This window comes from Penicillium crustosum (genome assembly GCF_028827405.1).
Source record: "Penicillium crustosum strain IBT 35664 chromosome Unknown utg000003l_segment0_segment0, whole genome shotgun sequence".
NCBI classification, from domain to species: Eukaryota; Fungi; Ascomycota; class Eurotiomycetes; order Eurotiales; family Aspergillaceae; genus Penicillium; species Penicillium crustosum.
In genome coordinates, this window is record NW_026623124.1 from 1,971,013 (window position 1) to 1,996,450 (window position 25,438).

General features: G+C 48.5%; 7 protein-coding genes across 7 annotated transcripts; 2 read left to right on the forward strand and 5 right to left on the reverse strand.

Moving 5' to 3' along the window:
• Window positions 1-285: 285 nt before the first annotated feature.
• On the reverse strand, window positions 286-1,486 carry N7487_007803 (H(+)-transporting V1 sector ATPase subunit D; the record flags this gene model as incomplete). Its single annotated transcript, XM_056875533.1, has 8 exons — window positions 286-530; window positions 582-622; window positions 681-690; window positions 746-794; window positions 848-1,173; window positions 1,235-1,245; window positions 1,304-1,416; window positions 1,472-1,486. The coding sequence occupies 8 exons, from the start codon at window positions 1,484-1,486 to the stop codon at window positions 286-288; spliced, it is 810 nt and encodes a 269-aa protein (XP_056727721.1).
• A 254-nt stretch (window positions 1,487-1,740) lies between these two features.
• N7487_007804 (mRNA splicing protein SYF1) lies at window positions 1,741-4,506 on the forward strand (the record flags this gene model as incomplete). The annotated part of the gene is made up of 5 exons (XM_056875534.1): window positions 1,741-1,830; window positions 1,889-2,005; window positions 2,070-2,123; window positions 2,183-4,194; window positions 4,251-4,506. 5 exons carry the CDS (start codon window positions 1,741-1,743, stop codon window positions 4,504-4,506), a joined length of 2,529 nt encoding a protein of 842 aa, XP_056727722.1.
• A 677-nt stretch (window positions 4,507-5,183) lies between these two features.
• Window positions 5,184-10,289, reverse strand: N7487_007805 (uncharacterized protein; the record flags this gene model as incomplete). The annotated part of the gene is made up of 6 exons (XM_056875535.1): window positions 5,184-5,534; window positions 5,613-5,995; window positions 6,055-6,161; window positions 6,217-6,605; window positions 6,662-7,007; window positions 7,072-10,289. 6 exons carry the CDS (start codon window positions 10,287-10,289, stop codon window positions 5,184-5,186), a joined length of 4,794 nt encoding a protein of 1,597 aa, XP_056727723.1.
• A 1,349-nt stretch (window positions 10,290-11,638) lies between these two features.
• N7487_007806 (putative Rho guanyl nucleotide exchange factor) lies at window positions 11,639-16,517 on the forward strand (the record flags this gene model as incomplete). Its single annotated transcript, XM_056875536.1, has 3 exons — window positions 11,639-13,865; window positions 13,923-15,895; window positions 15,948-16,517. The coding sequence occupies 3 exons, from the start codon at window positions 11,639-11,641 to the stop codon at window positions 16,515-16,517; spliced, it is 4,770 nt and encodes a 1,589-aa protein (XP_056727724.1).
• Window positions 16,518-16,847: 330 nt separating this feature from the next.
• N7487_007807 (tRNA lysidine(34) synthetase) lies at window positions 16,848-19,046 on the reverse strand (the record flags this gene model as incomplete). The annotated part of the gene is made up of 3 exons (XM_056875537.1): window positions 16,848-18,580; window positions 18,639-18,815; window positions 18,893-19,046. The coding sequence occupies 3 exons, from the start codon at window positions 19,044-19,046 to the stop codon at window positions 16,848-16,850; spliced, it is 2,064 nt and encodes a 687-aa protein (XP_056727725.1).
• A 489-nt stretch (window positions 19,047-19,535) lies between these two features.
• N7487_007808 (Zn(II)2Cys6 transcription factor) lies at window positions 19,536-21,900 on the reverse strand (the record flags this gene model as incomplete). The annotated part of the gene is made up of 8 exons (XM_056875538.1): window positions 19,536-20,112; window positions 20,162-20,406; window positions 20,461-20,529; window positions 20,675-21,245; window positions 21,302-21,509; window positions 21,562-21,703; window positions 21,753-21,798; window positions 21,854-21,900. The coding sequence occupies 8 exons, from the start codon at window positions 21,898-21,900 to the stop codon at window positions 19,536-19,538; spliced, it is 1,905 nt and encodes a 634-aa protein (XP_056727726.1).
• Window positions 21,901-22,303: 403 nt separating this feature from the next.
• On the reverse strand, window positions 22,304-23,998 carry N7487_007809 (tetratricopeptide repeat protein; the record flags this gene model as incomplete). Its single annotated transcript, XM_056875539.1, has 1 exon — window positions 22,304-23,998. The coding sequence occupies one exon, from the start codon at window positions 23,996-23,998 to the stop codon at window positions 22,304-22,306; it is 1,695 nt and encodes a 564-aa protein (XP_056727727.1).
• Window positions 23,999-25,438: the final 1,440 nt, after the last annotated feature.

Sequence of the window (25,438 nt, forward strand, 5' to 3'; positions counted from 1 at the left end):
CGTGGGTGGTTTGTTGCATCCTACAAAATATCCCGGTCTTGTTCTTTCTGGCGTTTGGAAGGTCTTGTCTCAGGTACATGTGTATTAGAAATACGGAGAGCTTTATCACGGTTCTCTTGCTATCGCAATGCGTCAATATTGCGTATCACATGAAGTTCAATATTTCCCAAAGTAGATGGAACGAGCCATGGGGCTAAAACGAGTATGAGCATACAAAGTAGTACATGTCGCGGTCAAGGAAGATGTTAACAAGAAAAGAGTATCAATACGAAACAAAATAGCAGTCTAGAAGATGACATCGTTGTCTTCCTGCTCGCCAAGAACGTCTGCCGTCTCTTCCTCCTTCGCAAAGATAGCAGTAGAAGTAGCAGCAGGTGCCTTGGGGTTTGCCGCTTGCTCTTGCTCTGCCTTTTGCCGGGCCGCGAGAATCTCAGCGTCTGCAGCAGCAACATCCCTCTTCTTCTTGCCTGAAACCTTCTTCAGGCGGTAGAATTCCTCTCGGTCGAGCTCATCGAGTTCGGAGTTGATGTCTTCAGAATGGTTAGCCTGTGCAAGAGACGCTCAAAGTAGACGGTACGAACATTTGATAGTGTTCTCGGTTCGAGGAATGATAACATGCTCGCTATTGATTATATATTAGTATCCCTAACAAGGGTCGAATTCATGAGTTCCGGTCTTACATTGCATTTACTGTATCACACAAGTTAGTTAACAGCCGTCACGATCCATGAGAGAGATGACTTACCTCTTCGGTTGACAACCTTGATCACCTCATCGAGAATCAAGAAAGCAGTCTGGCACAATTGGTGAGCAATATCTCAATCCATTGTATAGATACCATGCATACCTGTAAGCTCGCCAGTTCCACCAATGTCTCTACGGCCCGTGCGTATGTCTCCCGACAGCGTTGGATCTGCTGTCCTCCCTTTCCTAGACCTGTCAGACCAAAGTCATTGACGCCCTCCTGGGTGTAGCTTTCAAATGTAGGCAGAAGAACACCGGAAATGTTCTCTTGCTTGGTTCGCACGCGGAAACGAGCCTGCTTGGCGGACTCCTGGATTTGGTAGCCGATATCTCCGCCTACCGCGTAGCTCACTTCCGCTAGCGAGAAGGCAGCAATCTGCATGACCCGACCCATCTTTTGTTTGGCTTCATCGATGCGACGTGTGATGTCTGTCGAAGTATGATTAGCGGCTCGATAAGGTGGGGAACAGGAATGTGTCGCATTTCATACCTCGGAAACGCCTGTTAGATAGAAGGTCAGCATATACTGTAAGAAGCAAGAAAGGCACAGGAATCATACTTTGTTAGAGCTTCACTCTTTCTCTTTAGTAAACTATGGCCAATTTCCGCCCCCTTGAGCTTGTTCTTCATCAACCCCAATGATTGGCGAGTTGGGAATACTGCCTCTCGGCCCTGAATAGAGGTCAGATGGAATCAATATGAGAGTTCAGTTCCACAATAAACTCACCACAGCGCCGGACATGATTGCAGCAGAACAAAGATCACAATATAGTCCTTGTTGTTCAGCTTGAGCAACGCGGCCACATTGGTATGACGCCGATAAAGCTCCACCGCCCACCTGATACAGATGAATCACGTGCCACAATCAGTGTGGGAACCTCATCCGTCAACAGGTTTGGCTTTAAACGCGCACGCCAGCAGCTTCTTGTTTATGCAATTTTCCTTTATGCTGACACGTTGATCGTGTAATTGGATTTCGCTCGACTGAGTGGCGCAATGCCAGGGACGCTTTTGCCCCCGAGATCCCACCGGCAGCACGCAGAGATGGATCGACCATCTGCGTCCCGGCCGGACCTCTACTTGATTGTAAGTTTTGACCCATTGGACCATTTGAACTTCAGGCTAACTTGCATTTCTTCGCTAGACTGATCAAGATATTATCTACGAACAAGATTTGCTTCGCGACGCTAGCAGTGTCAAGCCATGGCTTGCCTACATCGAATTCAAACAGCAAAATGGCACGCTCTATGAGCAAGCATTTGTATGTCTTCACCCACGACAACCGAGTCGCTAAGGATTACCACTAATCTAACGGCTTTTATCAGGTCATGGAGCGCGCTTGCAAGCAATTACCACGTTCATACAAGCTCTGGAAGATGGTAAGTGACTTTTTTTTTAAAAAAAAGTCCCATGTCTCTGCTTTTACTGACCATCCTAGTATCTGGAGTTCCGAACAAACCACTTGAAGGGCCGCAATCCTACGGTCTATCGTGCCGAGTACCAGAAAGTCAACGCACTCTTCGAACGAGCCCTGATCCTTCTGAACAAGATGCCTCGCATTTGGGAAATGTACCTCTCCTTCCTGCTTCAGCAACCCATGGTGACCCAGACTCGACGAACCTTCGACCGGTCCCTTCGCGCTTTGCCGGTCACACAGCACAACCGAATCTGGAGACTGTACAAAGGCTTCGCTCGGTCTGCTTCAGGACAGACTGCTGTCAAGATCTTTGCTCGGTACATGCAAATTCACCCCGAGAACATCGAGGATTATATAGAGCTTCTTGTTGACAACGGTGAATATACGGAAGCCGTGAAGAAATTCATGGATATCCTCGACGACTCCCGATTCAAGTCCAAGCATGGCAAGGGCCCATTCCAGTTATGGTCGGAAATGGTTGATCTCCTAGTCTCCAAGGCCAAGAAGATTCAGACCGGCCCTCAGGTCGGAATTGATGTTGACGCCATTCTGCGGAGTGGTATCGCGCGCTTTGCGGATCAGAGGGGCAAGCTGTGGGCTGGGTTGGCCACGTACTGGATCACCAAAGGCAACTTCGAAAAGGCACGGGATGTCTTTGAGGAGGGAATCACTACTGTCATGACGGTTCGTGATTTCACTCTCATCTTCGACTCCTATGTCGAGTTCGAGGAGTCTATCATTGGAAGCTTGATGGAAAGCGCAGCCGCCCGCTCTGACAAGGGCAAAGCTGACGAGGACGCCGACTTTGATCTTGACCTCCGCATGCTGCGCTTCGAGCAGCTGATGGACCGCAGACCATTCTTGGTGAACGATGTACTCCTACGCCAGAACCCTCACAACGTCATCGAATGGGAAAAGAGAGTGGCGCTCTGGGGTGATAACAAGGAAGAAGCTGTTCGTACCTACACAGATGCCATTGCTGCAATCAACCCCAAGAAAGCGCTTGGGAAATTCTCTGAACTTTGGGTTAATTACGCAAAGCTTTATGAGAATGGCGGGGACTTGGATACTGCCAGAGTCATTTTCGACAAGGCTGTTAAAGTTCCATTCAAGTCTGTAGCTGAATTAGCGGAGACCTGGTGTGAATGGGCTGAAATGGAGCTCCGCGCCGAGAATTTCGACAAAGCAGTCAATATTATGGCGAAGGCGACACAGGCACCAAAGAAATCGACGGTGGACTATTTCGACGAGACACTGTCCCCACAGCAAAGAATCCACAAGAGTTGGAAGCTATGGAGTTTCTATGTCGATCTTGTTGAGAGTGTTTCGTCTTTGGATGAAACCAAAAAGGTCTACGAGCGGATCTTCGAGCTTCGCATCGCCACACCCCAAACCGTCGTTAACTATGCCAATCTCCTAGAAGAAAACAAATACTTCGAAGAGTCTTTCAAGGTATATGAGCGAGGCTTGGATCTTTTCATGTATCCAGTTGCATTTGAACTCTGGAACTTGTACTTGACCAAGGCTGTGGACCGGCAGATCGGCATTGAGCGACTCCGCGACCTGTTTGAGCAGGCCTTGGAGGATTGTCCTCCCAAGTTTGCCAAGTCTCTTTACCTGATGTACGGCAACTTGGAAGAAGAGCGTGGTCTCGCACGGCACGCAATGCGGATCTACGAGCGTGCAACTCGGGCAGTGTCCGACGAGGACCGCTTCGAGATGTTCGAATTCTACATCACAAAATCGGCCTCCAACTTCGGTCTCACATCTACCAGACCGATCTACGAGCGCGCCATTGCCGCCCTGCCCGACCAAGAGGCCAAAGAAATGTGCCTCAAATTTGCCGAGATGGAGCGACGACTGGGCGAGATCGATCGTGCTCGCGCGATTTATGGCCATGCGTCTCAATTCTGCGATCCCCGCACAAACGCTCCCTTCTGGCAGAAGTGGGAGTTATTCGAAGTCAACCATGGAAACGACGATACTTTCGGCGAAATGATTCGTATCAAGCGAAGTGTTCAAGCTCAATACAAGTATGTGATCTCCACCACCATCAAGCTGATAACGAATTTTCTAACATTATTTGCAGCACCGATGTCAACTTCATTGCATCGCAAGCCATTGCTAGGAGCCAACAGCAACCCCAGACAGGCGAACAAGGTGATGATGATCAACGCCGCGCAGATGCCATGGCGGAATTGGAACGTCAAGCCCGTGCCCCAGTTGGCTTCGTGGCTGCCACGAGCGGTCCAGAGGGCGGTAACCGTCCTCCACCTACCAGCCAAGCACCAGCTGTTGCCGAGGCCAACCCCGACGCTATTGATCTTGACATGGACGATGAATAGAGGGAGAACTTGATATGGGCTATCTTCCTTCAAGAGAAAGGGAACATTTCATGAAGTTTTTTTACTAACTCGATCTCCTATCTCTGTGTTCTTTCTATGTCTCATCCGCCGAATTGTATGTTGTATACTTGCTATCTTTGCGCATTCTAGTATGAGTGTTGTTTGCGATTGATCGCCGCCTCAGTCCCCTTTTATCTGCCCCGAGCACACTGCATCTCAAATCATGACTTCTTTTTTCCGTTGGTTAACCAGGGGACTTTTAGTCCTCTCTGATTTTCTGTTCGATTTTATTCTCTTTGTCTTTGGATACCTGATTCAACGTGGCGTTCTATTATTGTATGTGTATGTGTATAGATCGCCCAAAGGAATGATACACCTGTGTCGCAACTTGTCCAGCTCGATAGGTTGCAACTACGAATGTCCATTCTATTGGTGAATTCTAAGTAAGCTTTACGTTGATATGGAACCGGCCTGTCATTTGCAGATCGTAGGCACAAAAAAAGTAAACAGACACATGGGTAGTCTTCTCGCACGCAGCGCCGATCATCAAATCAAGCTATATCTACATGTAGGACATAGACCCCGGCGCTATTCTAGGGTAAATGTAAAAAGAACAGGGGAGTCAAGAAATTAAAAAAAGATACATCATACATCCACGGAAATGGTTCAACATTCCATTAAGGGGTGCTTTCCTCTGTCTCTTGAAGAGGTTGGGTCTCGGCATTCGCCTCCTTTGCTTCTTCACTGTTCTGAGGCGCAGTATCCTCGCTCTTCTGCGCTGTCTCGCTAGCCTTCTCCGTCTCATGGGGCTGCTCTGTGGATGGGATGGCAGAGTCCGGAGACTTTTCGGGCTCGTTCGAGGTATCGGGGAAGACCTCCGAAAAGAGATCGGGCAAGAAACGGCCAAGGCGCTTGCGGGTCTCTACCCAGATTTCTTCCTTGCTTGGGTCTTGGGATGGGGACACGAGGTAGCCTCCATCAGCCATGACTAGGAGGATATTCTTCAAGCTTTCGGGAACTGCTTCTGCCTATAGTATGGGAAAAAGATATGTTAGATGGGATTGGTCTTGATATACTTAAGTCATCGAGTGGAATCATAGACTTACCAGACTATCGCCCTGACCACTGTTCATCATGCGGTCAAGGATGTCTAGGATCCTGAGCCAGAGAGGGAGCATACCCGTCCGGTTGGGAAGTTGGTCAAGGAAGCGCAGGAAGATCTTACAGACCAAGGTTGCGGCTTGGAATCGGGTTTCGCTCATACCAACAGGGTCGGAGTGATAGACCTCTGGCTTCAAAAGAAGGAGGACGAGCGGGAATAGGACTTCGTCGAAGATGCTTGTCCACTCCTCGTCATCGCTTGAGATCAGTTCGGCAGATAGAAGAGATCGCTGCAGCGTGGAAATAGCATGGTGTCGGATATCGCGACACGGGTTGGTGCATTGAGCGGTCAAGGACTGGAAGATAGGCGACCAGTAGGCGGCCCAGGCTGAAAATCCAAATATTAGAAACTCGCTGCAATATACATATCAGAGGGTCAGTAGTTACCTTCTTTCTCCTCAAGGTGAGATTGTTTGATAAGAGCCGGGACCCGTCCAGTCAGATGATAGATCAGGCCAATTGCTTTAACACCGCGGGTCACAACTTGGTTTTCACTATGGAAGGAGATGTAAGTATCAACACTGGATAGAGTTGCATGAGTGCCCTTACCTTGGCTTGGATGGTTTGACCCCCTTATTACGGCGGGCCTGGGCATCCCTGTGTCGTTCTTCGATAGATCCCACACGTCCGGCGCTGACGAAGTCGTTGGCAAGGCTGACTACGAACTCATAGTTGTCGGCCGTGATGATATCGGGCATTGACTCAACAATGCTTTGTAGAAGATCGAAGACAAGAGAAGCGACCGCCTCATGTTGGTGAAGTCTTTGCAAGATTGACCAGAAATCCGGAGAAATTGTGATTTCGTTCCGTAGACGGCCCGTATGAGAAATACACCTGGAAAGACCCTTGACTGTGGCCACGGCCACGGTTTCCAAGGTATCCTGGTCGAATCCAGAAATTGCATGGAGTACAACAGGTACCCGCATGAAGTGTTGGTCCTAGAGCGTTATCAGTACAGAAGCACACGCGGGACAGGGTAAAGGAGAGTACATACATGACTCAGTCGCAAGAGATTTAGGAGGTAAGAAACAACGCGGGACACCGTTAGCGGATGGAGGTTCTTCGCATCGCGCACCAGTGTTTGAAGAGTTGTTGCCAGGTTTTCACCAAGGACCTCCAGGGTCTTTTCGTCACGAAGAGTGAGTACCGTTGCCAATTCCAGAACGAAAATCATAGAAGGATCGTATTTGGGCTGGTTAGGATCAGCTCTACTGTTGGCAGCCCTCGACGTTGGTGCCGGGCGTTCTGATTTTACGACGATGACTGCCGGTGCGTTCTCCTCGGGAAGTAGGGACAACAAAGCCTCCACAAGCATCTCCAATGAAGAGAGGGGAAGAGACCTGTGAAAAGAAAAAAAAATCAGCATCATGGCCACAAGCCATTCAATGAAAAACCTTTACGAACTTGATATTTGTTAAAATGTCGGATATGGAGCATGCAGTTACACAGTCCACTGTGCAGAGTGTGTTATCAAGTTCTTCGTCCGAAGGCTCAGGAGGGTCGTCTGCCGCATAACTTGAGAGGTAAGATGTAAATGCAGACAAAATTCCCGTGTCGTTGTTGCGTCCATCCCGATCAACCACCTGTGATGGAGGCTGTAGTGGAATTGGAGAAATTTCAAGTTCGGACGTGAGTTTAGCATCAAATGGTGGGATGAGAGAGTTGATGAACAAGTTGCTCAAGATCCGGACAATATGCTCCCAGCCTTCCTTGACAGTTGCCTCGTTTGTTGAGATGACTCGGAAAAGCACCACGGTTGCCAGTTGTGCTCTGAAGTCTCGGCCAAATTTGACGGCCAGCTCGCTTACCATAACGCTCTTCTGACCTACTTGGACCTCTGTATTTAGCGCTGTGCTCGGAGGTTTGCTAGTAGCCAAAGTACTAATCGATGCAAGGGAGAAGACGATACGGTCGAACGCCTCAGTCAAACCATAACGGGCAGCGATCTGCGCACACTGGTTGAAACCATTGACCACGCGAGAATACACTGCATCATCTGACGCAGACATGAAGACATATGAGAGGGTCGCGATCACTGGTTTCCACGTAGCCGCGAACATTTCGGCATCATACATGTTGGTCTCTCCAACTATGATGTCGCCGGCAGACGAAGACTTCAGCAATAGTTCCTTCCAAGCATAGTCAAATGCATGTTTGTTTTCGTGTTCATCGGGCAGAATGATTTCGTTGTTCTTGATAGACTCGTAGATATCCTCGAGGAATTCCTCCGCAAAGTCTCCACCCCCGTTGACACCTCGCAAGTTCCTTGCGAAGCCAGCGCAAGTCATACGGTTTTGTGACTTCACGTTGCGGTTGTAGAGTTCAGTGTTCAGCATGATTATGGCGTAGGTCAAAACATATAGTGCGTCTTTATCGGCGATACCATCCGGCTTGACCTTTTCAACGTAATGTTCTGAAAAGGTCGTCACAATGCGCTCAATAAGCGGCGATTCGCCGGGCAAACGGAATGAACTGAGTAGTTCCCGAAGAGCTTCAACCGCACTACGCCCCGAGAAGTCAAGAAGATCCACAAATGCCCCCAACAGCTCCTCATTGCCACGTTTGGAGATGTACTCTCCGAGAACTTTCTTCGACAAGCGTGTAGTTCCCTTCAAGAAGCGAGCAACCAGAACAGGATTGTTTGCATCCTCAATAACACCATGGCTGACAAGGAAGGCAATTCCCTTCTTAGGGTCCTCGTTGAAGATCTGGGCTCCCTTGATAATGAGTTTCTTCGTGTTACGTTGTTGTTTCAAAATTTCTTGAGGAGGGTAGTCTCCTTGTATCGGCTCGTCATCCAGCCGGTCATGGATGAACTGCACATAGCCCAAAAGAGAATCGAGACATAATGGGGGCACATTGGTAGTGCTCCAAGTTGCAGAGTCTGGGAAAGCATTACGAGATAGCAATCCAATCATATCCTCACACAGATCTGCTCGGTCCACGTCACAATCATAGTTGACGAAAAGTTCAACCATAAAGCTAGGTATGCGTGACAACATGCCAATGCTCTCTACCATTGCCTCTCGGGCTTCGGGCCTTCTCGCTCCACCTTCGAGTCCCAATTTCTGTCGATCCTTAACAGGAACAGGTGTGGATCTTCCACTATTGGCCTGCGAAGCGGGCTGTTTTACCAACTTCGGTGATTGGGGAATGCCTTCGTAGAGTGATGGGTCGATACCAGGTTCTCGCGGTATTTCCACGCGAGGGTGCAAGCAGGCCACTAAATAGGAAAGGTAGAGTTCCTGTTGTAATTTCAAAACCGGCCTGCAAGTTGATAACAACGTGCCGGCTACTCTCAACGAGCCAGTCAGGATAGCTATGTGTTCTGACCTAACTAGCTGGAAAAGGTATCGACAAAGGTCGTCCTTGGCCAGGGCAGCCAGACTAGGATGCCGAGCAATGGAGGGACCTGCTACCTCCAAGGCAACATCAATAATCCGGAGTGCCATAACACGCATGGCATCAGTATGTTGCCGGTTATGAGGGTCCAACAGGTCGATCAAGACACGGAATAATTCTTTAATGGATGGTAAAGAATAAGGTTGAAGCTCAGTTTCAGCGTCATCGTGCGGGCTTGGCGGTGCAGCTGCAGCTGCGCTACCATTTCCAGCCTGCTCCGGTGATCCCTCTCGACTGGTACTGTGTCGTTCTGCGGCCGCTGTGTCTGCGCTGATGGCCGACAAGTGCTGCGATGTGACGGTATCTCCGTTGACCGACGGGTCCATCTTCAGACGAGAGGGTGGGTCCTTTTTGGTATCTTCTCCTGCAAATGGATCTGGTCCCGCGGGCATTTCTTGATCCAGATGCGACAGACGCATGAAGATCACCTGGCACATTTTGACCATTGCCATTTCGGCGGATCTCCGCAGTACCTCTGACAGACGACCCTGGCAGCACATGCTCAAACCAGTTTCCATCATCTCACAAACGCTCTCGTCGCCCAAAAGTTCACCTTCGGGTCGTGAAAGTATGCCCTCCATCAACTTCAGAATCCTCAACAGCACTATCTCGTCCGCTGATGAGTCGCTGGCTTCGAATCGGCAGTGTGTAATGGCGGCTGAGAGTAACTGCATCGCGATCGGGAGCCGTGGGGAATTTGGGTTGATAATATTGTAAGAGAGGAACTTGGTAATGGAGACCAAGGCGATAGAGGTAATTGCGGCAGAGGTCGAAGAGGAGCGAACGACCTGTAAGAATGGATGAAGTAAAGCTGGGGTATCAAAAGTTCGGATATCTTTGCAATCTTTCAGATCACTCCGCAGTCGTGTAAAGGCCGATATCAATGGATTGTCCTGCATGCTCTTCCCCTTCTTCCCTCGCAGACCCCACCGATTGGCCAGGACGTGATCTTCATCAGGACTGGGTGTCGATTGGCCAGTTTTGCGTGGATTTGGGCTCGACGGAGCAGAGTTATCTCGTTCATAAACACGAGAGGCTCCATTGCCGCCTAAGATGGCGGAAACCGAGGAGTGAGCCCAGCGGGCATGCTTGCGCATGGATGAGGTGACGGTGATACATTCAGTGGTCACCAAAGCCACTGGATCGATGGCAATTGGGAGTGAGGACGAGTCCATGGTGGGATCGAGCATCGCAGAAGATGCTCGCTGTTGTGACACCATTTTGGATGTCGGAACGAAACAGCTGGTCTCTCGATCATCATACTGCTGGTTGCCTTATCGAGCTTAGCGTCTTCCCCGCCCATTCACCGCCTACGACAGGGGCTGTACTACACATTACCATCCAGTGTGTATTAAACTGATTGGATTGGACCAAAATCTGTACCGATGGGGTATTGAGTACCATCTGGTATTGGATCGCATCCATGGGTCCAAAATGTTTGATTTCGCCTCTGTTGACATCCTTCCATGCCAGTTCAACACTACATGCCAATATTGTCAGATAATCAGACTATAACACCTCCGAATGGGGGTAAAAAGGCAATAAGAAGCTCCAGGCACATCATGTATGCATGAATTAATCAAAATATTAACGCGGCGATCATCGATATAGTGGCTGATATATTTTCCGAGTAAACAAAGGTGGAATTTCCGAATTGACCACGAATATTATTGGATCAAATTGTGTTGAACTGTCCAAAATATAATGGCATTGTGCGTCAGACATATCTAGTATTTCTATCTATATATACTTATCATGAAACATATTCATATACATAGGTCTAGCATCAAGCTCGTGTACAAAATTTGAAACTATAGGGAGCAACAAGGTGCGATGAACCCCATATATTCAGCGAATCATGCAGATGTGACCTGTCACACTAGTCCTTGCAGCTGCTGGGGATTGCAACGATAGCAACGGTGTTGATAGCGTTGGCCGGACAAAACATAGTAGAGTAAACATTAAAAACAAGAGAGTAGGACATTTCAAAGTAGAGAATGTAATTCTTACAACCTAGTCAACCAGGGTGTGCTGGGCATATTCAAGTCATTCTTTTATTTTTATTTTTATTTACTATTCTTAGTGTTAGGCGCTAATACCCGCTCTTCTATCGGGCTATCGCGATATCAACCCACCGCTTCTCTTGTCCCCGCCTCAAAACAAACGCCTCCCCTCAATCTTACACTTCCTTTTACTGACCTTTTGGGGATTTACTTTTTCTTTCCTTTTTTGCACTGCACGTGTATACTCCCTGAATCTATGAATTGAGTGGATATCTTCTGTACCTTAGCTTCTATGGAGGGGAGCGCGATTGTCGCAATCGCTTTATCAACAACAGGATAACACATCCTACATGCGACCTTCAACTGTCTTTCACTCAGTCTAGGAAAATTTCTCTCATTTACCTCCAAATACTGCGCCCTTGTTTTCCGTCACTCGCTACCTTGCTACTGCATCGCTCCTTCTACGCCAAACCCCGGCGCATTTCATTTGTTTATTGCGCACGATAGCGCTTGCTTAACAGCTTCTCGCATTCCGCACCTGCACCGCAAGTGCACCGCCATTCGTTATGACGACCATCGCACCTCCCCCCACAGCCCCTACACTGGCAGACCTGCCACTCGAACATCTTAGCCTCTATCATGTCGTCGACTCCTGCTTATCATCCATCTTCGTTTTCTATGGTGCCGTTTCCACCGCCAATGCCACTGTGAGCAGTTCCCGCATCCAGGCCCATATATTCACACCCGCTGGGTTTCAAAGTTACCCTCGGATTACGGTGTCCCCAGCTGCCCCCGTGTATGCTGCAGTGAACCACCTACCCCGCGAAAAACAAGGAGATGAGGTGTGTCGCGGACTTGCCGTCAGTATGCTGAGGTATTTTGCCGAGCTATCTGAACCGGTCAAGCACCGTCTGACTGGGGTGGCTCGGTCTGGAAGACCAGGAGGGAAGGCCCCCAAGATGTTCGATGAGATGCATGCTGCGGATCTGGCCAACCGCATGACAAAGGTGGATGATTCATTGGAGATTATCCAGGATATTCGGAGCGCATATCAAGAACGTAAGGTGCCATGGATTGACATCGATGTGGTGCTTCCTACGGGTACTATACAACCATTCCACCGACGAGAGAGTGCGGGATCAGACATTGAGGGGAGTCAGAATCCCCAGTACGGACCATACACACCCCTGATAGAGGCGTTGGGAGATCCTATGTTTTTGCCAACATCCCGACTGAAACGTGCGCCGTCTCAGCCGACCAATGTCAGCAAATCGCGGCTGTTTGCAAGAAGCCAGAAAGAAGCCCTTCGTCTTACCATGTGTGAGGTTGTGGATACCGAAGAAAGATATGTCGCCAAACTTTATTCTCTTGTCCATGAAGTGGCCGACGAATTTCGGCAAAAGGCTGTTGGTAGAGGACCATCCAGCAACAGCCCCGACGAGGCCGCTTTGGCGGCATTATTCCCCCCGTGTTTAAACGAAATCCTGGAAGTCAACCTGGGCTTCCTTGATGTCATTCGACAAGTGCTTGATGAAACCGAGAAAGATGCCATCACAGATATTGGTCAGGATACGGAGCTCCCTTCCAATCATCGGAGTTTGCCCAGAGATAAATCGGATCCGCTTGGAGCTTTGGCATTCGCAAAGGCCCTCTTTGAATGGCTACCGCAATTTTCACAGCCATACGGAGAGTATATGCGAGCACATACAGGTTTTACACAAACTCTGAATCTGTTCATGAAAGACAAGAACTCTAGCTTTTCAAAGAGAGTATACGAGACGGGGGAGCAGAGACTGCGCTCTTTGTTGATGGAACCCGTTCAGCGACTCCCTAGATACAGTTTGCTAATTGACACCATGACTAGCAATCTGCCCTTGGTCCATCCTGCCGTGCGAACTCTGCTGAAAGCAAGAGACATCGTGAAGGATATCTGTGCACTAGAGAACAATTCCCCATCGAGCCACGCTCAAAGCCTTCAACGCCTGAAAGAGCTAGTTAACGGGTGGCCAGCAAAGACATTCCCTGAAGGTCGGCTGATTACCGCAGTCGACTTCAGCGAGGTCACCCCTCCCTACAATCTGGATACCCAATCATCCGGAAACAGCACGGGGATCATGCTCCTTTATAAGAACTGCCTGGTCCTTCTAGCAAAGCCTGCTGAAAGCCGGGCCACGGCCCGTGGTGTACTGGCTGATATCGATAATGCAGCCGCTGCAACAAGTGATATGTCCTCGTCCTTACCGTCAGCAGAACTCCAGGTTGTGCAGGTACTTGACTTTCATAATGTGCGTTGTATGCAATCCGCATGTGGTCGAATTTTGTTTGTTGTGCCAGTTTCAACCAAGTCCATGACAGATGAAACAAGTGCTGGAGCCGACCTGCTTGCGCTGGAATTGACTGGGACGTATGAGGGAAGAGCCAGTCGACTGATTGAAGAAATATCCAAAGCGAAGATTGAAGGTCGATTCCCCGAGAGTGAAAGAGAAGGAGGCAAGTGGACACTCCGAAGCCCTCCCACCGGAGCTGCGAGTAACGTGGGAATACTGGCCTGTGTGTGCGAGGATGGTGAAAGCGCCGCGATCAATCAGATTGAGTCATCCCCCATACGGGTTGTTTTTGATGCATCCAAGGCGGCTTGTGGCCAAATATTGAGAGATTACAATCTTGAGGTCATCGTATCGATATCTCCTCCCAGTGGAGATCAATACAGACTGGATATCAGTTCAGTGGTTGGATCTGGGTCTACGGATTTGATCACAATGGACACCTTCATTCCCACTCTTTCACGACGTCGTAAGTGACTCGCCGGTGACAATTTTATTTTCTTGGCACTGACATTTAGAAACAAAGTTCAATACTTGCTCTTGCCTCTACATAGCCCCCGAAACCCGGCATTGACCAACCCACTGGTTCATTCCAATTTTGAAATTCTTCGGTATATCGCCAGCAGCTTAATCACCCAGGTCAAGTCTTCGCGGGGCTTCCGGCCACCTTCGCCAACCAAACTGATCTCAAACCTGTTGGGGAGTAGCCGTGATAACGTGCCCACCCACAAAGGATCGGGATCGGCGACTCTTACTGGTGAATTCCCAAAAATGCCCCCGCCAAGAGGGACCCTGTCGAGATCAAACACCTTGCCTTCGACATTCCCTGGGAAAGATAAAGATAAAGAGAAGGACAAAGACAAAGAGAAGGAGAAAGAGGAAACTGGGAGCAAAATATCAGTTGTTGGGGCATCTGCCTCCAAGGGATTGGATACTCAGTTCGGGTTGCTGGAACAAACATTTGCAGCCTATGTAATTTCTCTGCAGTCTCGAAGCGGAAATATCCTGGGCCGAATGCTTCGGGTCAGAGATAATGTTGATCGTGCGCCAGTCAATGAGCTCTACAACATTTTGCTGGAAGACCCGAGCAGAATCCAGGCTGCCGCCGAAGTACCAGTTGATACACTTTTCGTCGCATTTGAAACGTTTCTGGCGAACGCTTGGAGAAGAAGCATGGGCCCTATCTTGAGCTCTTCTTCTCTGAAATGGATTCAAAGCCAGTTTGACACCATGATACCACGAGACTTTGATGAACAATTCCGGAAATTCGTGACAGATATGAGCCCGCAAAATAGACGAGCCCTAGCTGCGATCATTCGACTACTTGCTGAGCTACTTGATGCATCTGGAAATGACGGAGACCGCGGTGCTTTGACGATGGCATTTGCAGAAGTACTCACAGAAGACGGTGACCCCAGCCACCACGTCTCCCTTTTAGATCGATTGGTCGAAGACTTTGACAACCTCTTCGAAGAATTTATTCCTGGAGGTACCTCAGTGGAAGGAACACTGACCTGCGATCAATCGAAATCTCATGCCAGTGCCGGCTCAGTTGGTTCCAATTCTTCCTCTTTCCGGAAACGTTTTGGATTTGGCATGCACAGGGACACCTCGAAAAATGAAGGCGAGGGTAAAGTCGCAGCAATTCTTAGGACATTGAGCAAGAAGCAAAGCCCGGCTGGCTCAGAGCCCAATACACCCAAAGGGTCTCTGATGCGATCGAAGTCGACTGACGTGGACGCTCGTCTGGGTTTCCTTCGCCCTACATCTCGCGATCGTCCTACGTCCCGTGATCGTCCTACATCTCGTGACCGGCCTACATCTCGCGATCGTCCGTACCGTCCGTACGGGTTCGCATCCGAGGAGCAAATCTCAAGGCCGGGCACCGGGTACGAAAACCCGCCTTCTCTGTCTTCTTTCCGAGGTTTCTCTGAAGATGCCGTGGGAAGAACTCGCAGAAAACGAAGGAGTTCTCTTTCAGACTTACGACCACCCACATCATCCTCAGATGCATCCAGTATCTCTCCGACTCAACAACTCCGCCCGACGACCCCTTCCAGCCACCCGCGAGGGGAGGTGGTAACACCCACCAAGCAGTCTAGACCCCAGAGCAGTTACATACCAACATCACCCATGCGCGGTCAGTCACCAATGCGTGGTCAATCACCAATGCGTTCTAAGCCGCCAGCGAAATCCGGATCACCGACGCGACTAGGATCACCCATTCGCCGTCTGTCGCCACCCCGTCCCTCTACGCCGAGCAGAAAGGAGAACATTGATCCCAGGACTCCACAGGCGGAGCGTACAACCAAGTCAAAGGGTGGTGTCTCGGAATCGCCAGTGGAGGAGTCAAGGAGAAGATCCCACACGTCAGGCATTCCTCAGCGGACTCCGGGCCTTCGGGAGCGGCCAACCGTCAACGGTTCCGATACTAAGCGGCCACAATCTTCGTCTTCTTTGCAGAGACCGCACAAACCGCGGATGCAAAGCCCACAAAAGGTTGGTCACCTCTTATTTGTCTCGTTTATGACTTCACTGACATTACCCTTAGTTACGTGATCGTGTTCAACTAGAAAAGAAGACCCAAAAATCCACTCAATTGGGCCTGAAAGATGATCTCACAGAGCTTGGTAACGAATTGCGTTCCCTGAAACTCACGCCACCAAGGCAATCCAACGCAATGAACTTGGAGTTTGATTTTGACCGTGCAGACGCCAATCCATATTCTGCTACTACCGCATCCCTTGAAGCTCGCATGCGCAACCTTGAAGCCAGATTCGACACGCTTACCGGGGAATACAATGACCGCACAACTGCTCTCGAGCGAGACCTGGAGTCGTCGTTGATTCTTAGCGAGAAGCGCGTAAAGAAATTAGACGAGCTTTATCGCGAGGCAAGCGCCGAGAACGAGGCTCTCTATGATCGATTTAATACCGAGCTCAGCAAAATTGCAAAGGACGTCCGATCGGGCCACGCAGAAGATGCCTTGAAATCTCAACTGGCCAGTGCTCTGGACGAGATCGGTCGGGTGAAGAAGGAAAACTTCCGCTTGAAGCGAGAAGTTGGAGGTCTTCGAGCCCAGTCAGCTGCCACTGCACTGCTCAAGGCGAGCGAACAATGACTGAATATACAGCATCGATGGCTTGTCCCATCATACACATTCCTTTCCCACACCTGGACATCTTACTCAACCTGACACCTGTCACAATTATCTTTTCCTTTCGCCTTGTATTTTGATATCGCACAAGCCTCTTCTACTTTCCTTTGGACACCCTATTCATTTACACACATATCATGAGCCTTTCTTACTTGTATTCATTCCTATTTCTTGTCACCCTTCATACTGGCCTACCCGCACAGATAGCCATTGACCATGCATGCATAGCTCAGGAGATCAAGTTTTTACAGGGCTTGCTTTTTTTTGTTTGTCTAGGTGTTGTTGTCATGTATACTAAGCCTCCTCGGCATCTTTACCCACTGGCCAGCCCATCAGGCGCAGTGCCTCAGTGTCAATCATTTTGTACATCCACTGCCATTTCAGTTTCCACCGACTTCGTAGATGTCCCAATTCCACCTCGCCGAGAGAAGGATACTTGGTTGAATGGCCAGATAGCCGATAGTCCAAAGTCGGCAATGACAGCTGTTGCCAAACCTTCTGACCCGGAGGTTTCCCTGGCTTAGACACAATGCCTTCCCTTGATATCACAGGTAAAGTGAAACGCAGTTGAGCGGGCGCTTCAGCAGACAATACAGCTTTGAGGTGCTCAAAAGTCCCGGGCATTTTCTGTTCAGCAGCAGAATCCTTATTCGTTCGCCGCTGCGGCCTTGAATTAACCGCATCTTTGCGTATCCGTTCAATATCAAATTTATGGAACGGACGTATCGTAAGAGGAAGACTTATCAATTGATCCCCCCGTTCACTGGGATCACGGTCGAGCGGAACGAGACGAAGTCGCATCCAATACCGGTTATCCCACAAAACCCACGGCGTAAAACTGCCACCAGGCGAGACATTGATTTGCGTCACGGGATCACGATTTTTCATGAATGGTTGCCGGGATAACAACCAGATATTATCACCCCCGAGACGAGGATCTTGGGACATTCCAGGCGTCGTGGCTTCGTTCCCGAGACGCTGGAACAGAACACCTGCTACCGTGAAGGCTTTTGTTCTTTTCTGGTTATTGGATGTGATGCTTGCGTCACGGGGTTCATCTTGACCAGGGAACACGTTGGGAACTAGTGACTCATAGTTGCGTAGCGAGAAATGGCTATCGGGGAATGGAGAGACTAGTTCTGTGATGCGACGGAGAGCGATGGTCTGAATCTGTCGGGTTCGAGATGCTGATAATGTTGCTAGTTGGGGGTCCATGGATGCTGGGCTTGTGTTTTGGAATTGAATGACCACTGACCCTGCCTTGGGGTTGAAATCTAGGATTCGACATTGGGATGAGAGGAGGTAGTTGGAAAGCTCATTTGACTTCTGAAGGAGGTTTTGGCTTGAACGGATGAGGGAGAGGATTGATTCTGATTCCAGTGCACGGGGTAGGGAGTTTGAGGTGCGAAGGCTGCGGATGGCGTTCCGGGGAGTGAGGGTTGGGTCGAAATTTGTTGGGTCGGAGACGTAGGGAACATTGTTTTTGTGACAGGTCTCCAGAAGGCTTGCTTTGGTGAAAGAGAGTAGTGGCCGGCAGATGAATATGCCTGGGCTTGCCATGTTTACATTGGACGTGAGATTAGAGTAGAGTTTATCTTTCCTAGCGTTTGGATCGGGACGAGCGATAAACCCATGCTTCTGGTTATCGAATCGAACTTTAAGGTGCGGTTTTGTTGGTGATTTTGTAGGGATTGATGTGGTTGACCAGCTCTCAGAAGCCCCAAAGATACCATGGCATTCGGGGATTCGAGCGACTTCGGGGATGCCGCCAAGGCCTAAGCCATTTGCCCCAGCGGAGAGCCGCCAAATGGTGGTTTCAACGTTGTCATCTTGATGATGGCCTAAAAGCAACGTTTCAAGCTTGAATGTATGACAAGCTATGCCGAGGGCTTGGAAACGGAGTCGTCGAGCATGTGTCTCAAAGGCGGACGGGAGGGGACTTGATGCTCCAGACTTTGGCGAGGTCAATTGATTTTGACTTGAAGTAATTTCTGACCAGTCCAAACTGAGGATCTGTGTCTTTATATCTGTTTCAGAATGGTTAAATAATCTCCAAGAATATAAGTATTCCGACTTGGAACATACCCATATCACGAAGCCAGCTAGCAACCTTCTGTGCCTCAGCAGTGCTTTCTGGACGGGCACGATGATCTACCACGAAAGCAGTGACAGAAATGGCTCCAGCAACATCAGAAGAGCGTTCTAGTTGCTTGCATAGGTATGCCAGAGCCATGGAGTCGGCGCCGCCACTAACGGCGATTCCTACCAATTCACGCGTCAGGTATTATCCCTCAAGATACAAACAATAAATGTATAATTTTTCAATATTTAAAGCTTACCAAATCTCCGTGGAAGCTGCAGAGTGTCATTATCACCGGGTTTCTTTTCATATTTGGTGCTGCCATAATTGACGCGAGCTCGTCGTGATCCGGACCATGCTTGCTGGAAACAACGCTGGAACAGAAATGGCGAGATTGATATATTCCCAGCCATGTCTATTCTCCCTAGAATCAAACATAGGCTCTAAAATTCAATATCATCATCAACCTATAGATTACTTCACGCGCAGGAGAACCTCGGGGTGATATCGTCGGCTCGGCCAATCAATTTTTCCGAGAACGTGACCAGATGGCTTTCACGCGAATGTGTCCCCGAGGTTCTATCGATTATTATTTTGAATAATTAGGTGCCATTTTTGGGATATTTGAGAGGAAATACGTTAGTGCTCTGATGTTGACAGTAGTGTAAGGGGTGGTTGCTGAGTTCCATTTGTAACTCGCGTGATTCTATACATTGCGGTGAACCAACACTATTGCGCAGCAGGGCCTGCATATCAAAACGTTATAGATGAAAAGTCGTTTTGCGAATTTTGGGCCATTTCGCCTATACTTTACCTAGAACACCAATAAGGGGGAAATATCTTAAAAAGACTACCAAAAAGAAAAGAGGTCTCAAGGCCGCATAAGCGGGTGGTTTATATATCTAGATCTCAGAGCAATTAGGAAAAGCAGCCAGGTAAGCTCCCTCAATTTCTCGCCCCATACCTCCAACACCCTCAAAAATCACATCAGATTTCAGAGATCTGCCGAGAATTTCCACCCCATGTCGCAGCTCCTCCCTCAATCTCTCGGCATCAGCAATCTCTGACGCAGGAGTAGGGTTATTAAGCAGGTGGTAACAATCTCCAAGTCGATCCGTTGCTATAGAGGCACGCAGTCGGTGCAACAACATAAGAAGAGCGTAGCAGCTTTGTATCCCCGAGCAAGCAAAGTAAGGAATAGTTTTCGGATATGCTGTGGACCTAGAAGGGGCTGACCCAAGTGGATTCGGATACGGCAAATTGCGATATATTGTTGTTACCACGAGCGAAGACTTGAGACAGATAATCGAGGATTCTTGCTCGGTAAACGGGAATGAGATCTCGCAGTCTGTCACCCACTTGGGAGGAGACGTCTGGTGCGGGAAATCCACGCTGTTGATTGCTGCGAGATCACAGTACTTGTCAAGAAAAAGGGGGATGTCCATGAATGCCCGGAAACGGTGCAGTCGAGTACGAGCACTAGAAAGGTTAGTAAAATACATTTTGAGGTTGAAGATGAATCACTCACGCATGGATGAACATGCGACTGATCATCCACATGTTTTGAGCTACGGATGCCTCTGGCTCTTCATCAAAAGTGGTTAGTAGATGTCGGTCTGTTTCGCCTATCAAAGATACAAGATTCAAATCTAGCTTGCGTATTCGAGTGCCGAAATCGGAGAGAATGGCTGTCTCCTCTATACGTTCGATGTTCTGAACGATTTTGTGAGACTCGAAAAGAGCTTCTTGTGTTTTCATCATTATGGGCCATGGCTTGTGACATTTAGTAGGGGATAGAAGAAGTATGAAAGGGATTGGATATCTTACCTCCAGATATACGTCAAATTTGGGATAAGGGGTAGTTATTCGTGAGTCGTCCATAAAAACAATTGGTGGCTGGACATAAATCAGTCGAAATCCATTAATGGGCATATTCATATATTCTCTTACAGAAAGATGGAGGTTTGACGATAGATATGAGACCCAAATCTATAGAACCAGTGAGTAACAGCTCTGACAATAACATGTCTCTCTCACTAACTGTCATCCACCAAGTTCGTCTCTGTGCCTCAGAACACTCTGTTGTTGTGGAGTCAAGCCTATGAAGGGAGATATCCATAGCAGTTGTGATAGCCTGGTTACCTCGAGCCCGCATTCTAGATATATTACCACGCTGGCAATACTCATAAATGGCAAGGACCACAAGAGCCATAACCGGATGAAGCTGGGTTGGAACCTGTGGATGCAGAAAATTTCGTGCTCGACATGATTCTGCTTCAAACACATTAGTGCTCAAAGCCGGCGACAAATCGTCAGTCTCAGTTTCCACAGCCGTCAGCGCCGCCTGGGCAAATAGCTGCGCGTACGACCGCCTAAGCGCAAGGCTCGTTTCGGCAATTGGAAAAGTGTCTTCAGAAGTGGGTATAAGGACTAGCATTGCAGATAAGGCAAGAGTCAGAGATGATGTCGGCCAATAAGGCATGCGGGACTTTTTTGCTTGAGACATTTCGTCAGATGGCCTGATCACGGTATGGCGATCTTCGTGCTGCGGTGCCACTGGAGGTGGCAGCAAAGGTAAATATGGATGGATATAAATATAATAGGCATTGGCACTGTGTGTCCAATTAGCAATTGGTCATACCTCGAATAAGGTTTCTTTTGCACCAACATTTCCGCTTCGGACTGATAGGCGCGAATTGCCGATGACCCCCTATCGTGCATATGAACCGAGTCAAAGGAGCTATCATCATGTGGGGTGGGTTGACCCCAGATCTGCTGGGCTCCATCCACAATTGACAGAGAATCCGGGGAGAGGTCGAGATTGTGGATTCCAGCATATGGCGATACCAGACCGATCATGTTGTCAAGGAATGGTTCTGGTCATTGGTTAGATACTATGATGGCTTGTGATATTGGAACTTGAGCTACCAATTTCATTGGCAACATCTGACATTGAAGATGGCAGTGAGTTGCCTGCAGTTGGTTGTCGTTGCCTCTCATACTGGGCTCCTCTGCGAGGACCACCCCGGCGACTGGGTCGATAACTGCACTCTCTTTTTCTGTCAGAGCACTAGTCAATAAATTAGTCAATGAAATCCAAACTGAGTGGTTTAACATACATTGCCACAGGGATGTTGGCCGTCACAACGTGTTTTCGATGTTCGACTACAAAATATAAGTTCAAGGCAAGAATGAGAGGCCGAGAAGGTATGCAACGAACCATGCCAGACATGCAGCCTTCACCGGTGGTTTCGTAACACGAGGCATCGTCTAATTGTTTGAAAAATGCAGTTAGCAAATGAGTATATCGGCGTCGGGACATCACCAGTGCACGTGATATCTATACCCTGATCGAGTGATGGCGCTTTTGACGTAATAAGATCTACATACCTTGACCCAAGCGTTGCTTCTATTGCTTGAGAAGATCAATAGGCTGGTAAAAGTATACTTTGTCCAAGGAGAAGTTACTTTTGGGTTCGGCGTTTGATCTTTGGACCAAACACCGAGTCAACTTCCAAGGTCGTCATTGGTAGATGACACCCGCTATCGGTGATTGGCCAATATACTATGGAGACCTATATTATATGTTAACTAAGAATACATACATGTACATAGTGCATTGAGGATGAATTGTTAATATGAGTTAGAAAAACAATGTACATGTATCAATTTATTTGCAACAACTCTTCCCAACATTGGGTGCTTCAAAGGTATCCAGGCGACAAAAACAAGAAGATGTTACAGGCACATCAGCTACAGCAACCGCTATCGCCAACTGCGGTCCAATAATGCGCGCCTCATCATGCCGACCAAGACGTATCAAGCATTCATGGTAGCCCTGCAAAGCCCATACATTATTCGGATGCTGACGTGCACGGATAAGAGTGCTATCAAGGCCCAGGTCAGCCTGGTAGACAGCCGCTGCGTCCTCGACATGGCCCTGCTCTAGCAAAAGAGCAGCGTATGCATGGCGGGTAGGTTGCATCCAGCTCCAGGGTTCACTGTAACCCAGCCCATCATCCAATTCAATCGAGCGACGTAGATGCTCAAAAGCCTCCGTGTAGTTCCCACGACGGTACTCGATCTCTCCATCCAACATTTCCGACGCCACCCCCAGAATATCGATGCACTTGTTGGGCCAGTCCAAGCGCGTATCCGGGACCCGAGCCCGGGCTGCTCGGTACAGCTCTCGCTGACGCTCTGCATCCGGCACGTTCCCTGATGCTGCATATGCCACGCCCTTGGCGTAGTGCAGAACCGCTATCGTCATGCAGTACAGCTCTGGATCTGAAGGGATCTCAATCGCAATAAGCTCATCCCACATGCCGAAGCGTATCATGATGTGTGCACGCACAGACATGAAGACTTCAATGTAATCCGCCAGGGCCGAGAGCAGTTCTTTGGGCAAAGTCGCCTCCATGCGGTCCACAGCTTCGAATGCGGCCTTTTTCTGGCCCGCGAACATGGCTGCGTAGATGAGCGAGTGGTAGGTGTGCATACGGTAGACCGAGTAGAAATTAAAGGGGCCTTTCAGCGCCAGGTATTTCTCGTCTGCAATAGCGGCACGCTGGTTTGCGCGGACGGCACTTCGATAGTCTCCAACCAGCACGTCCAAATGGGATGGCATGTGAGTGATATGGCCGGCATCTGGAACAAGATCTCGGAGGTAGTCTGCCGGTCGGAGACCTAGTTCGGGGAAGGGCGACATCTCAATAAGATGAATGTACATGTGCAGAAGACCGGGGTGTTTAGAGGCATCCTTATGTTGAAGAGCTGTCTCTAGCACCCTCTTTGCTTCCATGGTACGCGTACCTGGGTTTGGTGCGCCGGTTACCTGATCCCACAACTTCCAGGGCGTGAGGCTGATCATGGAATCAGCGTACAGAGTGACCACGTCCAAATCATCACTAAAATTTTCATATGCCTCTTTCATTGCATCGGCATACGCAATATTTTGAATAGCATATTGCTCCATGCTAGCCGGCTTATCACTTTGATAGCGGGCGGAGATCGCCTTAGCGAGGGCCTGTTCCAGGGGGGAACCATTTTTTTTAGAGAGGAAACGAGCTTTGGTTGCAGCTCGATATGTGTTTTCAACCACGGCTGTCAAATCGTTGCCCAGAAAATCCCAAGGCTGGTTGTAGTTGGGACCAAAAGAATAGGCCAACCCCCAGTAGGCCATCACACATAATGGATCATGGACAAGTGCCTGTTTGAAACAGACGATGGATTCCTTATGGTTGAAAGAATATGCCCACACAAGACCACGGTCGAACCATATTTGGGCTTCAGGGCTCGTGGTTGTAATGACCTTCCCGTACGAGCCCAGGTTATATGGATACCCCTCCGTTGATGCTTTTGTCATATTTTTGGGGGGTGATATATAGGGTGAGTTGGCAACCGTATGATGTCGGGAAGGTGAAGAAGAAAGAGTGCGGGTTTAGGCGGGGTTCCCGCTACTTGTACCCAACGGCTTCGGACTTTTCACGACTCCATTTTATTTGATATTTTATGTTGACATGATAGATTTTGAACTTGGGGAACTAGTGAACTATTGAACAATTGTGAACTATACTGTATATACTGCATATTATTGGACCCCAGTTGGTATGCAAATGCCGATTAGGTTGTACTAGATTGTACTATTGTTTCGTAGACCTGCATCTATTACACAATGATATTTTATTTTATTTCTTTCACTTCTTCGACTGGTTCTTTAAATCTTATGGAGAAATATATAAAAAAAAAAGTAGATACAACTATACCGAGTAGACAAAACAGGGGTTGTAGTTCAGCCTCAAACATCCCAGTCCCTATTTTCCCCGTCGGATCAGCCCACACATTTTATATATCTCCATTATCTCCATTTTGGTCATCACATGTTGTCCCTAAAATAGGAAGTTCGTCTCCTTAATTTAAATACTCGAATTTGAGTTGTCATTCTCTCTTTTGAAACCATCTAGCGTTTGCGAAACTGCTCAATTTTCCTCCAAGGCTATATTTGCAGGGATATCTAGCCAAGGCCTCAATACAAGGTTAGACACGCTAGGCAATGGTACACAATTGTACGGGCGGACCTCCTCTATCTCTCTCTATATAATCGCAACAAAAGGGGCATCTGCAATCCTGCTGGGCTAAAAATTTCTTAAAACCATACTCCATACACATCTTGACTCATTGACACCCATGCCCACAGGCGATGGCGAAAAGGTTAGTCAGCATGAGCAGCCCCAGGGCTCTAGAATCATCCACCGGATCCGAGCAAATTGTCCTAATGACAGATCAAATTAGGAAATGGAATATCAATATCACACATTCCATAATGCTGCGAAATCAATGTGGAGAAAGATGGGTTATCCCAATTTTGTAGGAAATGCCTCACAGCGGAATATAGACTAACCTTTTTGGAATATAGCCCCAATGTGCTCCGTAGATCAAAGACGAGGCGGACTACACCAGAAAAAGCAAATTACCTATGTTACCTACCTAGGTAGGTGCCTAAGTAGCTGACTATTTCTTATTAAAGCCTAACGTACCCTGTACTCTGTACTCTGTAGAGTACTAGTATTAAAATGATCTCCAAGCCTATTGTTCTGAACCAATCAGAGTCAAGTTACACTTTACCCATCACCATTGATCTGCGGGTGGGATATAAGAAAAAATAAGCAAAATGTGACATGTCTGCATAAATGCGATAGGTATTCCTATTTGAGACATACTGCAGATCCGAGACATTCCAAGCTCGTTGGGCTCTAGGCAGACGTTTGAGAGTCTTTGTTTGCTACAGGAGTACTCCGTACGTATA